This window comes from Anarrhichthys ocellatus, unplaced genomic scaffold (assembly GCF_004355925.1).
Source record: "Anarrhichthys ocellatus isolate YVR2014 unplaced genomic scaffold, GSC_Weel_1.0 scaffold71, whole genome shotgun sequence".
Lineage (NCBI taxonomy): Eukaryota > Metazoa > Chordata > Actinopteri > Perciformes > Anarhichadidae > Anarrhichthys > Anarrhichthys ocellatus.
This window is the reverse complement of record NW_022280101.1, coordinates 475,124-489,454: the sequence shown is the minus strand read 5'-3', so window position 1 is coordinate 489,454 and position 14,331 is coordinate 475,124. Positions and strand designations below refer to the sequence as shown.

General features: G+C 42.8%; 1 protein-coding gene across 1 annotated transcript in view; it reads right to left on the bottom strand.

The window, feature by feature from the left end:
* The window catches only part of plcl1 (phospholipase C like 1), a 62,509-nt gene extending 55,880 nt beyond the window's left edge, over positions 1 to 6,629 (bottom strand). Inside the window, exon 1 of the mRNA XM_031873267.1 lies at positions 5,670 to 6,629. Coding sequence (XP_031729127.1) covers positions 5,670 to 5,849 — 180 coding nt within the window. The 5' untranslated portion in view covers positions 5,850 to 6,629. The remainder of the gene's footprint in view (positions 1 to 5,669) is intronic.
* Between the last annotated feature and the right edge of the window lie 7,702 nt (positions 6,630 to 14,331).

Genomic DNA, 14,331 nt, shown 5'->3' with positions numbered 1-14,331 from the left:
CACACACACACACACACACACACACACACACACACACACACACACACACACACACACACACACACACACACACACCTCCTCTTTTTTCAGTATCTCCCCCTCTCATCGAGTCCTTTGCGCGTCACTTTTCTACAACCTGTCGAACCACATTGAGCGTTTCTCATCATCCGTCTGCTCTGGAGATGCTCCCTCTCCGCTTCCAGAAATGAAGTGTCGCCCTCTCCTTTGTCTCTCACATGTTCGAGGAGAAAAACTGACAGTGACGGAAAGGCACGAAAGCTTGTAGAGCGGTTCAAACAGGAAGAGATTTGTAGATATAATAAACGTCCTCGCCACAGTCACCCTGGCAGCCACTCTGCTTTGAAACTAGTTTGTGTTTTCAGTTATTCAAATCTGAAATCCTCTTTATGCTCTGGTGTTTTAATTCCAGCACTGGAGACCTTGCCGCCTGCAGAATGAAGGTCACCGTTTAAATCCCACATCATTCGCATTAACTCTAATGACGGACATGACCACTCTCACATGTATTAAGTCAGTATCTCGCTCTCTCTGTTTTCTATCTCTCACGCTAATTTTCTACACACACACACTCAAAAGAACAGAGAACTGTTGGCTTTAAACATCACAAATCCAATTTCTGTGTGCAGGTCGGTCTGACAAATCTGCTCCAAAGTTCAACACAGTTGTTTTAACACACTCATCTGAGGTCCAGCCGCAATCGATAAGTAAAATAACGAGATTCTGATAAGATTCCTCACAGCGCTCCGATTGGCCCTTTTTTTTTTAACATTACCATCAGGTGATATGTGTAATCAGTTAATCACACGCGGGGCTCAGCGGAGGCACAGACGGTGACGTAATGTCATTTTCCATCGGTTGGTTGTTTTGCCTTTAAATGAAGCTGAACTCCAGGGCATGAATGTCACTTACATGCATTTGAAAACTTTTCTGCAGGAGGATTTCCTCTCGCTTGATGTAGGAAAAGAAACCTTAGATTATTATTTCAGTTACGAGGGAGTATTTATATTGCTCTAATGCCAGTAGTGGTTCTTAGATCTAGCATCCCAATGATGGTACCAAGAAAGACAATATGGTGGACAGCAATGCACGCCACATAATCGTTTTCTTCCATTCTTATTTGCTAAATATTCATTATGACATTACTTACTTGCTTTACATGCTCAGTGACACTGAAGGGGAGCAGGAAAACCTTACAGCCGATGCAGAGGCAACCCAAAACCCACATAACATGAGCTGCCTTTGTAAAGCTTCCTGTGTTGTCTGAGAAGGGTGCCAGTCGTTTTGAGGCTGCACTTTGTGTTTTTTCGCAATGAATCGTGTCATATTGTGCCAGAACTACGTGTTCTTTTGCAGTCACACACATGTAACTCCTGACCAGCAGCTGCGATGAGGTGGTGTGTGTTCCCGGGGAGATGTGGCACCAGTAGCAGAATGATACTGGGAGACAGAGGGCTCTCAGAGGGCTCTGATTGCTTTGCATTCACACACACACACACACACACACACACACACACACACACACAGTCATTCCTCTTGACGAGTTTCCAGGAGTACGTTGCTAACAAATCATTGTTCGCTTCTCGGCACTGCAGGAGCGGGACGGACGATTAGAGCGAACGCAACAAAGTGAGAACAATAAGGCTAAGAGAAACAACCGAAAACATCAAAAGTGCTGCTGAATGAAAGATGAGAGACGGAATAGAAAAGACAATGCAGGGTTTCAGAGCAAAGGGGTTGCAGATGGGAGAGGAGAAGGAAGGCAGAGTGGGATAAGAAACCCACATGGCACTCTGACTGAGAAGGGACAAAAATAAACTCATATCGAACAAACACACGGCTCCCACTGTGGCCTTGATGTGAAATTCCATGACTTTCCTTAACAGAGTGGAGGTACAGCTGTGCACTTTGAATTTGTTAAAACGTTTATGGCTTGTTAGGCTGATACTTAGCTCACAATGGTTTATAGAGAGATAACCGGCCTGTTTTACTATACAGCTGAAAACCTGTTGGTCGGGCTGTCACCACTTTGCTTCAGACTGAAAAATCTCAACAGCTGTTGGATGGGTTGCAATGATATTTTGCATGGATATCTATGGTCCACTGAGGATGCACCACTAGCATGTGAATTATATCGTTCATTCATTGAAATATCTCAGCGTTAGCTACATGGATTGGCACAAAATGTTAACCCCTAACCCGAGCACCATTTTACTGCAGCAGGGTCTGACAGTCTGCCCAACGCAGTCCTGGTTCTCCCGTGCCTCCCTTCCCTTCAGCTGGCCCAGCAATACGGCCTGGTCCTCCAGCAGTGTGGTGACGCTGTTGGGTCCCAGCGGGGACCGGAGGAGCAGAGAGGCGAAGCTCAATTCCTGGCCGGAAGAGGAGCCGCTGAATTCTACAGAATCTTTAATATTCAGGAAATTCAGCGACCACTGGAAACCCTGCAGTGATACTGAACACGGTCAAACAGTGAGACATCGACTCTCCAAACACAACAGCATGAGAGAGATGGTGTCCTTCAACGCTCCAACAGCGAGCAGCCAGGCTGCACACCGGCCTGTCAGAGAGACACCCAACCATGCCTCCCCCCTGAGCCTCATCCTGGGAAACCGGTGTGTCCGTCCATGTGTGTGTGTGTGTGTGTTTTCATTCGATTGTTAATCCTGCACCGCTCTCCCCTCCCAGGCCCGACTGACTGGCGTGTCTACCGTGCGTTTGCCTCCTGGCCTGTTGCACGGTAATGCTGAAAGCTAATCGCTGATGGTTTTGCTGGTGGAAAAAATGAATACAAACAACCCGAGCACTAATGTGTTTAACTTGATTGAGATTAACGTCCCTTTAACTCACTCTTCACACGTGATGAAGAGGCGGTCCGGCAGCCGCTGCACCATGAATAACAATGCATGAATGAGTGAAACTGAGCGGTGGAGGAGGAACTGTCAAACAGATTTTTCATTTAGTTTTGGTATATTTATGGGTGAAATGTTATTGCATTAAAATGGTAGAAACGCTCTCAAACAGCACAATTCTCTATTAAAAAGATATTCCAGGTTTCACAACTTAATTTGTAATAGCTAGAGAGAAAATGATCATTTGCTGTTGTGATAAGCTCGTCTTGCTATTCTGTTTTGCTTTATTCTTCTCCAGCTCAATATCCTAAAAGGAGTCCCACCAGACTGTTCTCTACAGCCAGCCAAGCACATGTAATTACTTCTTTATTAAACCGGAGAAGAAGGGAGAGTTATTTCTGGCATCAAGGGTCGAGAGGTGACCGGCCGTCCGAGCTTTATCAAGGGTTGGATGAACGTGCAACTCTCCTGGATGAATAATCAGTACAAACAATGAACAGCACAAAAACAAATCTGGTTCTTTGATAAAAAAATTTTAAAAAGTTAGGGTTAGGGTTAGTATGTGTGTGTGTGCAGACGGTAACCTGGCATGTGTGGGAGTCTCCGACACATGCGAGTGTGTGTGTGTGTGTTGTAGTAATGCGAGCCGTGCAGGAGTGAACCTCGCCCTTTTCCTTATTTTCAACTGGTGACCTCAAAAAAAGTCCCTTTAAGTCTGGAGGTTTCATGCTAAGTAAGAGGTAGGTGTGTGTGTGTGTGTGTGTGTGTGTGTGTGTGTAGGGAAAAAAATGTATGAAAACTAACTCTTTACTTCTTCTCAAGCTCTGAACCATCTCTCTTTCCACTGTGGTTCCACAATTAAATGTTAAAGTGAAATTAAAATGAATTTTTGCCAGGAAATCAGTTTGTTTGGTGTTTTCCTTTTACTTGTGTACTTACTTACAAACTGTGACTTTGTGTATTTGGTGTTCTTTATATTTCCTGGTACGCAATTACCCGGATTACATACAAATTGATTTTGTAGGATACCCATGAATTATAGTGTACTATAGTGTAATTATAGTATACTTTTCAAATAGCTACGTTATATGACAATAGGCTGCGTCTGTGTTCTTGTTGTAAAAGAGAAAATTGTCTTGTAGCAACGTTCGTAGACTAAACAGGATGACGTGGTCCAGTTGGTAGCACGATCACAGTTGACAGCGTGTCACTAAACATCTGAAGCTAAGATACAAAAAAAAAAAGTATCAGTATAGTTATACATCTAATATGTCCCCAAATAGTGAGGACATTTCTAATTTCAGTTCTCTCATTATCGACTAATCTGAGGATTATGTTCTCAATTAATCAAGACATTTTGGCACATAATTGTGAAAAATGTAATGAATACAAAATCACAGAACTCAAACCGTTGTCTCTGCCTGAGCCCCAAACCCAAAGATGTTCAGTTACGATCATATAAAGAATATCCTCACGTTTCTTACTGCTGGAACCAGAGAAAATGCGTTTGTTTATGCTTAAAAATGACTGAAACGATTACTCATTCCTCAAAACTGTTGCGGATTACTTGACTAATCTTACTGCAACTAAAACTCTGACAAAGAATCTAACTGTCAGTGCCTGCCAGTTATTAATAATCTGACATATTTCTGGGGATTCTGAGAGGTATTGATACTCAGTGCCGGCTGTCACAGCTGATAGCGCCTGTCACTGACATCACTCCACTCATCCGTCCATCCTTTCATCCACTTCCTCCCCAAGCAGCAGTCAAAGGGACTCTCTGTTCAGCTGGGTCTTCCAGATGGGGCTGGCCGGGCCAACGATACAGTACTGACGAGGGGGGGCTGGCAAAAATCACCACCTGCCCCGTGACTTCACCACTGACATGAAATATGGAACGCGATATTAGAAGAAATCCTCCTCCTGCCTGATTTCTGACCGCGGGACACATAACCCGAGGTGGACCGGATACGTTTAGACATTAAAAGGTAACGATCCCATAACACGATCCTCACTTCCTCACCCGTGGGGTTCGGTGACCTGCAACCTGAGCACAGGTGAGGGTGGAAAAGCTACGATGTCAACCGCGACATCGGCAAAGGTCGGTAGGTGAGGCGTCTTTCCAGCAGTGGTGGAAAGTAACTAAGTATATTCACCCAAGAATATTTTAAATGACTTTTACTCAGGATCTGAGTAATTCTTCCACCACTGGTTCCCAGGCTAGACTCTCTTATGTTTTAAATAGCACACCCTGAAGAAGTTCATTCAGTGTGAGGTGCATTTGTGCATATTCCCATAGCTTTGTTCCTGTTGAGACTGTATTTAATCCTTAAAGCTCATTCTAATAAGGGGGGGGTAATCCTTAAGGAGCTTTTAAGTGCATGTTTTATGAATCTCCATTGAGCAGCAGAAGCATTGTAGTGTCACAGAAAAAACAAAGGGTCAGAAGCCAAAAGTTGTGCTTCACCTTGCTCTGCTGTGCGATCACTTGAGAATGTGGCATGGCTGCTTTCAAAGCTGCAGCCAAATGACGAAGAAGGAGATTGTGGAATTTGAAAATTGCGCACGTGACGCGCGTAAAAGGACGCCACATAAGGGATTATTGCAGACGTGACAAGATCCACTGCTGTCATTTAAGAGATGTATCACTTGTTGAATCATTTTACAACGTTGCACAAGAATATTTTGTCTCCTGAGAGGTGTTATTTTACACCAATGTTTGGCCATCTTGAACCAAAGGGATCCAGTTGTGTTTCCATTCATGCCCCGGGTAAAAAGGGACAGCTGGGGGGTTCTTACCTTAATGATGCTGCTCCGGCGAGGTGCTGCCTTCACCGAATCCAGGAGGATGGCATCGGTGTCCTGGCCGCCACCGGGGAGGATGACGCCGCTCCGCCGGCCGCGGGACGCTCTCGGCGGGATGAAGTCCGGCGCTCCGTCGCCGCACAACCCGTCTCCATTCCCATCACGCTCAGACATTACGATGAGAAGCGGAGGACTCGATTAAGAAACACCGGGAGACGGAAATTAATGAAGTCGTCGGATCTGACCCGAATAAAGTTTGACTCTGCTGCGCGTGGATGCCATTTAAAGCAGAAAGGTTTGTTTTTCTCTAAAGCATCCGCCGCTCAGCAGCAGCTCGGACAGACCGAAGGAAACTAATCGCCTCAATTTCATTAATTATGAACAGATTCTCATAGTCACGGAGCACCGAGCCGTGCTGACTTCAGGCTGTTGGTGTGAGCTGATCTCCACGGTCCATTCTCCGCTCCACTCAATGACTCGCCGCTGAAATCAGAGCATCACGCGCAGGTTTACAGTAGACTTGGATGAAAAACTGGACTTGTGCGCTCCCCGGATGCGCGCAACAAGTCTTCACCGTGCCCCGTCTTGCTTGCTGTCCTCGAGGCGGTGAAGCCACAGCTTGTGCATAAAAAACGCGTAAACCTTCAGTGCGTGAAGAGAAACGAGTAATGCTGCTGATGGGGATAACAGAAGTGTTTCAAAACAATCCAGCGTTGGCTACAAGGCTATACCCGAAACCCTGCTCCTCTTCTCCCCCAAAACACATCGATGCCAAAGTGCAAGAAAAAAAGAGCGAACTTGCGCTGCGGTTTGGCGTCACGCGGAGAGAAGATCCGTTCGTCTGTCAGCGTGGAGCGCGTTGCCCTGACTGAACGCGGCTCCTGTGGTCGTCTTGGGTTGTACTCAAACAGCAACAACAGGCGACTTTTGACGAGAATAGGGAAAACAATTGACAGTCGCACCGCCTCTAAACCCGCCACCCCTCCCTTCATCCTTCGAACCCAGCTCCTCCCACATGCCGCCCAAAATCTTGACAGACGCGCGGGGTGGCCAATGCGCTCCTCTGCTGGGACGTTTGGAAGCAGTCGGAGGCGCTGATTGGTGGAGTGTCCAGTCTAAAGGGTCTGAGAGAGGCTCCTTATCACTCGTAAAGACAATGGAGCAGACACCCGGAGCACTGGAGAGGGCTGCAGGTACAGAAGAAACCCCAGGGAACATGAGCACTAAATGGATTTTGTTTTTAGAATTATTGTTTTAAAAAAGGATGAGAAAATACTTTATAGTCCACCTCAGTTAAAGTTTGTCTTTGGCTTCTCCCAAAGTACAGAGCAAAGGTGCACACAGTGCACATGACACAGCACACCATTAAAAAACAGACAAATATAATAATGCAAACGGTCGAGTAGCAGACAGATAATCAACCGGCAACTGTTTTTATAATCAGTGAAGTTTGTCTTCCAGCAAAAAGGCCAAACATGTTGGTGGTTAAAGCTTCTCGAATGTTAAGATTTGTTGCTTTTCATTGTCTTACATCATTACAAACTTAAAATTTTTATACTGTTGTCTGTCGTCACCTTGGACTTGAAAATGTCCCCTCTGAAAATGTTTTCTGATGTTTTATCGATTATAATCTGCGGTTGAATCAATAATGGAAATAATGGTAAGTTGCAGACATAATATGAAGCAAAAACAGCCAAAGTCAAATCTTCTAAAAAAAAAAAAAGCCAAGAAAAGTCACACTGTCTCATTACTGCTGGTGTATTTTATATACATTATATAAGACTGGAAAACCTAACAAAAGCACACACATCAATATCCATGTTATGAGGTGAAGAAGGCATTTTTTCTTATTGTGTAATCTTTAAAAGGTGACACTGTCATGAGATCTTTAAGGAGTAACGTAACTCCAGCCTGATAAGCAGTGTTTAAAGCTACCACAAGGGACTTTCCTTGTGTGAGGATTTTGGCAGTCCCTGTGGACGAAAGTGGTAGTGTTTAAGAGCACCAGACTCCCTTTAAAAAACCTCAAATTTTAATTCAACAATTTACCCCACTCAGTCCTGGTTCTGTCTCTCCCGTACCCTCCCTTCCCTCCAGCAGGCGCAGCAATACGTCCTGGGTCTCCAGCAGCGTGGTGTCGGTGTTGCCTCCCAGCGAGGACCTGAGGAGCATCAAGGAGCAGCTCTGCTCCTGTCCGGAGGAGGAGACGCTGCTGCCGGCTTCAGGATGAAGGTGGCAGCAAAGCAGGGACTGGGTCTGTCCAGGGCGGACTGGCCCTGCTGGAGTCTGAACTGATGAAGTTTCTGGTGAACCTGAACCCCGGAGGCACCGATGACGAGCATTTAGAACAACTAAAAATAACCAATCGTCCTGCTGATGGTCTCGTTTACTGAAATTGCGAATGTTTCACAACCAGCGAAAAGTTCCGAACAGTAACTTTAACTGTACTCTCCAGCCTTAGTTCAGGTAGTTTTCAGCCTATTGCACCTGTAACCACACCCAGTAGTGATGTCACTGGGTCCTGGGGCACACCTGTACATCACTGCAGCAACGTGAGAAGTTAAACCACTGGAGGTCCACCAAAGACAAGATTTTCAGGGCTCCTTCTCTGCGCAGAGCATCAAATACACAAAGCCAAACTTCTTCGTCGTGAGGCTGTCTGGTGAATTTAGACGTCTGAGGTGCACACCTGACCTCTGACCTCTTCTTATTGTCCAGTTGGTGTTGGTTCAGAGTGACAGGCAGACCGGTAAAGATTGGTCTGCGATGTAGAGCTATAATAAAAGTGTGATAAATTATTCATCTCGGGCCTCTTCCAGTGAGGTCGGAGGTCGGGGTCATGGAGGCAGCAGATCCCCCCTGAGGCTGGCAGGATGTTAGTGTCTTGCTCAGGGACACATCAGCAGGCCGAACTGCTGCACGGACAGACACTCCCCAGACACCTCCCCAGACCTCCCCAGACACTACAGTCGCTGGGGAGGGTTGGAAAGATGGTGGAGAAGCTCAGCTATTGGTAAAATGTATAAATATACCCAAATACATGACTTTAGAAGGATTAAAATGGGTGCATGGCTGAGTGAAAGTACTAATACCTCACTCAATCTCATGGGAAGGCGGATGAATACCACAACATTTACAACATTTACGTGTGTCATTATTATGCATTTTGTGTCAATTTACGCCACTTTTTTACTGTAAAATGGTCATGGTTAATATTTAGGCAGATAAACCACTTAGTTAGGTTTAGAAAGAACATTAAGGTTAAGGTTTAAATAAGGAAGGAATCTAAGTAAAATATGTACGGAAACGTAACAGGAAAACACGTCACAAACGTCACCAACCTTACAAAACGTATGTTTCAGCAAATCATCCTTCAATTTATCAGAAAAATTCAAAGTACAATATTTGCTTCAGAGATGTAGTGGAGTAGAACTTACAAAACTAAATTTTTATTAATTCCACCACTGCTTGAAAACACCATCCTGCAAAACATGTTGAAGTTTAAAAGTCCCTCAGAAAAAAATGTTCCTCTTATTTGAAATAACAGACTTTTTATCCCGCGGGGCCGAGATGAAGGCGTCCGCGTGCCCTAAAAAAAACATACGTCCTAAATCCCAAATGAACTCTGAGCCTTTTTTCATTTGCATGGAAACACTTTGAAGGTAGTTGAGACTTAAACTCTCTGAATCCCCTGAATTATTTTTTGAAGGTGTTCCCGACTGAGCAGATATGAGGGCGGTGTGAGTGTGTGAGTGTGTGTGTGTGTGTGTGTGTGGACCTTGAGCCACACAGCTGTGGAATGTGGTCAGCTGGTGAGGGCTATTAGTGCATGAAGCTCACCAGTCGCACCTCTCTGTTAGTGTTCGTGGTTCATTTCACGGAAAGAGAGAATTTGCCATGTTTGTATTTTCTCACAACGATGGAGAAGCCAAGAATAGAAATTAAAGATTCTGCTGCACTTGTTGCATAAAATACACACACAGTAAATACATTTATTTGTTTATAAGTATATTTATTATTCCGTTTGATCTACCTGAGTCCTCACACCATAATACCTTAATATGCTCACATGACTTACTTTATATTGCTGGATTTGTTGTTAATTGTCATCAGCAGTGGAAAGTAACTAAGTACTGTTTTGTACTGTACTTAAGTACAGTATTTGTACTTCACTTGAGGTTTCTATGTTAATTTCTAGAGCATTTAATTAAAAGAAAATCAACTTGGAAGAGGTATTAACGTATTGCAAGTACATTTACTCAAGTACTGTACTTGAGTACACATTTCAGGTACTTGGATGAATACTTTCTTTCCACAAAAAGTGCACAAAACACTGTTCTGATTTAAATCAAGTGGTGGAAAGTAACTAAGGACATTGTACTTTATTTGAGAATTTCTGTTTTATGCTACTTCATCTATTATATCATAGATTTATTTTACTCAATTAGTCATTTTTTAATGCTGAATGGTTTATTTGCAAGACATTTATAAACATACATCTGGTAAACACAAGATTTAAAGTTGTGCTTTTGTGTGAATCTTTGTGGAGAAACAGTTTTACAGATGTGTCGAATAAATCAAGGAACCGGTTAGTGGACTCAGACTTTCTCTGGTCGAGGACAGCGGAGTGTAAAGTAGTAAAAACGAGCCTCATGTTTAACAGCTTCAATTTAAAGTGATAATCAGATTAATGCAACAATAGTTATTATCCAATAATCTAATATATATTAGCCTCAAATGAGCATTTCTGCACAATCAGTACTTTTACCTTTGATACTTCAAGTATACTTTGATGCTAATACATCAAATAAAGTACCAAACTTTAGAATGTAGGACTTTTGCTTGCGACAGAGTATTTCTATACTGTGGTATTGCTACTTTTACTTGAGTAAAATATATAAATACTTCTTCTCCCACTGCTGCCGGCAAAACCCAAATCTCCCTCAGGAAGATGATGAAGCTGCTTCTATTAAAAATGGAGATACATTCAGCTTCCTGTTTATTTCCTTCAGAATGAGTCCGTGACATTTAAATGCCAGTTCTCTTGGCCTCGCTGCGAAATGACAAAAGGTTTTCGAGGTGAGGACACAGTTAAGTAAGACTTGGGAGAAAAATCAGCAAAGGGTGAAGGAGGAATGTGACTCCATCTTCAAACGTCCCTCTGCTGCTGAAATTCGGGCCTTCATGCTACGCTGCCACCATGGTGTGAGAAAGTCTTTCGCAGGTCCAATGGTGTGTGTGTGTGTGTGTGTGTGTGTGTGTGTGTGAGAGTGAAATGTGTAATATGTTTGGTGTAGTCAGGTGCATGCTGTTCTCTGCTGGGTCTGTTTGCTAGTCTCCTCAGGACCTTGAAGAAAAACAGCTGAAGAACAGGACATCTTATTCCACAAACTCCGTCTCATAAACATTGTCTTTAGATATACAGTCTCTCTCTCTCTCTCTCGCTCTCTCTCTCTCTCTCTCTCTCTCTCTCTCTCTCTACACCTCAGTTTACTTTTCTGTCTTTGGACCACATTAAGCACATTAGTTGTCTCTACTTTCCCTGCGTTTACTCTACCGTTACTCATGCAGCCAGCTGTATAAAACATTTAGCTTGTAAAGCAGGCGACAGTAATCCGCCACCTGGGTGGCTAATCAAGCTTTTATCCCTTTGTTTTCCATACAATTACACCAGCTCAGTGACTGTTAAGCTATGCAATCATTACAGTGTTAGAGTTAATAAATCAGCAGGTGAGAGATTATCAACAACGTCCACGGTTTTCTTTCTAAGAGCAAATTATGCAGCTTCCTCTTAAATTCTCCCCAAAATGGGGATATTTTTCTCAAAGTTTGCCGGCAGATCATCACACACACTTTACACACACAGTGTTCCTATGTGTGTGTGTGTGTGTGTGTGTGCCAGGTGTGAAGGGGAATATCTGCATGTCAAAGTGTTCAGGATGCTCCGTGGGGAATATTTGCATGTAAGGGAAGAACAGGTGTTGTGTACTGATCTCATACATATCCCATATTCATAGTGTTTTGTAAATCTCGCCCTCCTGGGTCAAAGTGACAGCAGCAGCGCTCACCTGCTCTCCAAAGCTCTCCCCTGTTCACTAAACCGGTCTTTGAACAGCACAGGATGAAGCACAAATCCTTCATTGTTTTGTCCGGGGCTTATTTTAGACAATATTTCACACGCTTCCCGTTGATTTTGAGAAAGAAAAATATGAAGAAATAAAAAAAAGAAAAGAAAAGAAAAGAAAAACACAAACATTGAAACTGTTCAGCTTCAGTGGACACCTCTTCCTTTCTCCCTCTTCCTCCCTCCTCCTCCTCCCTCACCCTCTATAACACTGGTCACCACTAGGTGGCACCACCCCCACATTAATCAACATAGACTGGTGAGCTGTCACAGCCCGTCATCCCCTGTTCGTTTATCATGCTTTAATTATTTAATAATCTGCAGGTAGCTGTTTTTAACTGCAGATATATAGACTTTTATACAAGTATATATATATACATATATGTATATATATATATATATATATATATATATATATATATATATATATATATATACATATATATATACACACAATATATGCAGCATATTAATAAACTGTAATAACATTTAAAAAAAATATTAGATAATAATAAAAAGGTGTCACACATGAAATGTTAAACAGCTCCCTGAGCATCTTCTCTGATCTTCTCTTTGACGTTATGAATAAAAGCTGAGAGGAGGACACTGAGGTCATCATTAGTGTTTAATGTACTGCTCTAAACTGATCACTTCCTTCCCTCACTGATGTCTGTGTTTAGTGAAGGAGGGCCCCGGGTTTCCTTCCCGGCGCGTCTCAGACGGGTGGAGCTCCTGAATGATAGTGGTTTCCTGCTGGAGGCCCGGTTTTTGGAGTTATTTTTGCAAGCATTATTATTATGTGTGTAATATGTGTATTATGTATGTGTGTGTGTGTGTGTGTGTGTGTGTGTGTGTGTGTGTGTGTGTGTGTGTTTAAACAGGAAATACTCAAGTAGAGTACAAGTACCTTGAAAAGTACAGTACATTAAGTAGATTTGCTTCGTTACTTTCCACCATACAGAAAGTTTGCACACTGTAAGATATTTGTTATTTGTTAAAATTGGGCAACACTTTACGTTAGTCCCATAATTAGGATTTCTAAGCAGTAAACAAAGAAATAATAAATGGTTTATGACACATTATAATATAGTTGTAAGCAGCTTTTAGGACATTTTAAGTCATTATAAATCTACCGTATTTGCGATATAAAGACATGTTTTATATTGTTACAAATACATTTGATCATGTTGTCATTCATTAAATGTGTTTACAGCATCCTCTGCTTCTGGATGCCCACAGGAGGAGTTTAAACTATTAACAGATATATTATTACAAACATCTGCTTACAACTACATCATATAACTATTTGTTATAAATGCTAGCGGGACCTAAAGTCAAGAATTGGATCAAACAGACCTGCAGGTGTTTGTGCTGAACAGCGGCCAGGTGGACGTACATAACAAAGAGATATGCAGTGTTTACACACAGTCAATATTTTGAGGATTTCCACTTCTGTCCTCTTTTCCTGATAATGCGTCTAGTCCACCAGCTGCGTCCTCTCCTCCTCTCCTCTTCTCCTTCTCTCCTTCTCTCCTCCTCTACTTCCTGTCATTCAGACAAAAGAAAAGTTTATGTGGCTGAAACCGTCAGACAGGAAATCGTACATTAATCAAAGAATAATAATGCGCGTTGTGATTAACCAAACGCTTCTGATATGTTTCATTATCTACATTAATTCATACCTTGTATATTAAATCAGGAGGTTTAAAGGTCTGTGTTGTTTTCTCTGATACAATGAAACCAACCGCTCACGAACAATTATCTTTCTAAAGTCCTCAACAATGAGACCAGATGAGCAATTAGTGGAGAGCTGAAAAGGACACATCTCTATACTTCTCCAGACAAATCCCAAAAAATTGGTCTTTTTAAAAAACTTAGAGAATTATTGTCAGTAGGTTATAAAATTATATTATGTGGTAAAAAAAAAATGAAAAGGATACAATTGGTGTTTGTGTGTGTGTGTGTGTGTGTGTGTGTGTGAGAGAGACAGGCAGCACCTGGCAGTGGTTTTTGCATGAGGGTATGCAGCTGGTGTTACTGGCTCAGAGCCTCAGCTGCCACTCTGACTCTGGTTGTGTGTGTGTGTGTGTGTGTGTGTGTGTGTGTGTGTGTGTGTGTGTGTGTGTGTGTGTGTGTGGTTGTGTGTGTCTGTACTTGCACAGCTGTCTTTGTGAGGACCAACTTGAGTTTTAGACCTTCAGGACATTTTTGTGAAGTGAGGATATTCATGAACCAGGAAGTATAAAGATGCAAAAAGTCACACAGGGACGGCAGGAGGGGAGCTGGATGGGTCCAACAAAAGCTGGTCTTTCCTCCAGGAGACCATAGTTCGTGCCGCTTGTGAAGCGAGAAGTCATTGTTGATTTAGTTCTCACTTAACCTCCATACTTAAGTTACTAGTACTAGTAACTTAGTTAGGTTTAGGAAAATATTGTGATTTGGGTTAAAATAACTAAGTTGTTTTGTTGCCTAAATCTAACTAAGTTGTTTACTGTGAAGACGGAAGTTTATTTTGAAAAGACTGTATGCACG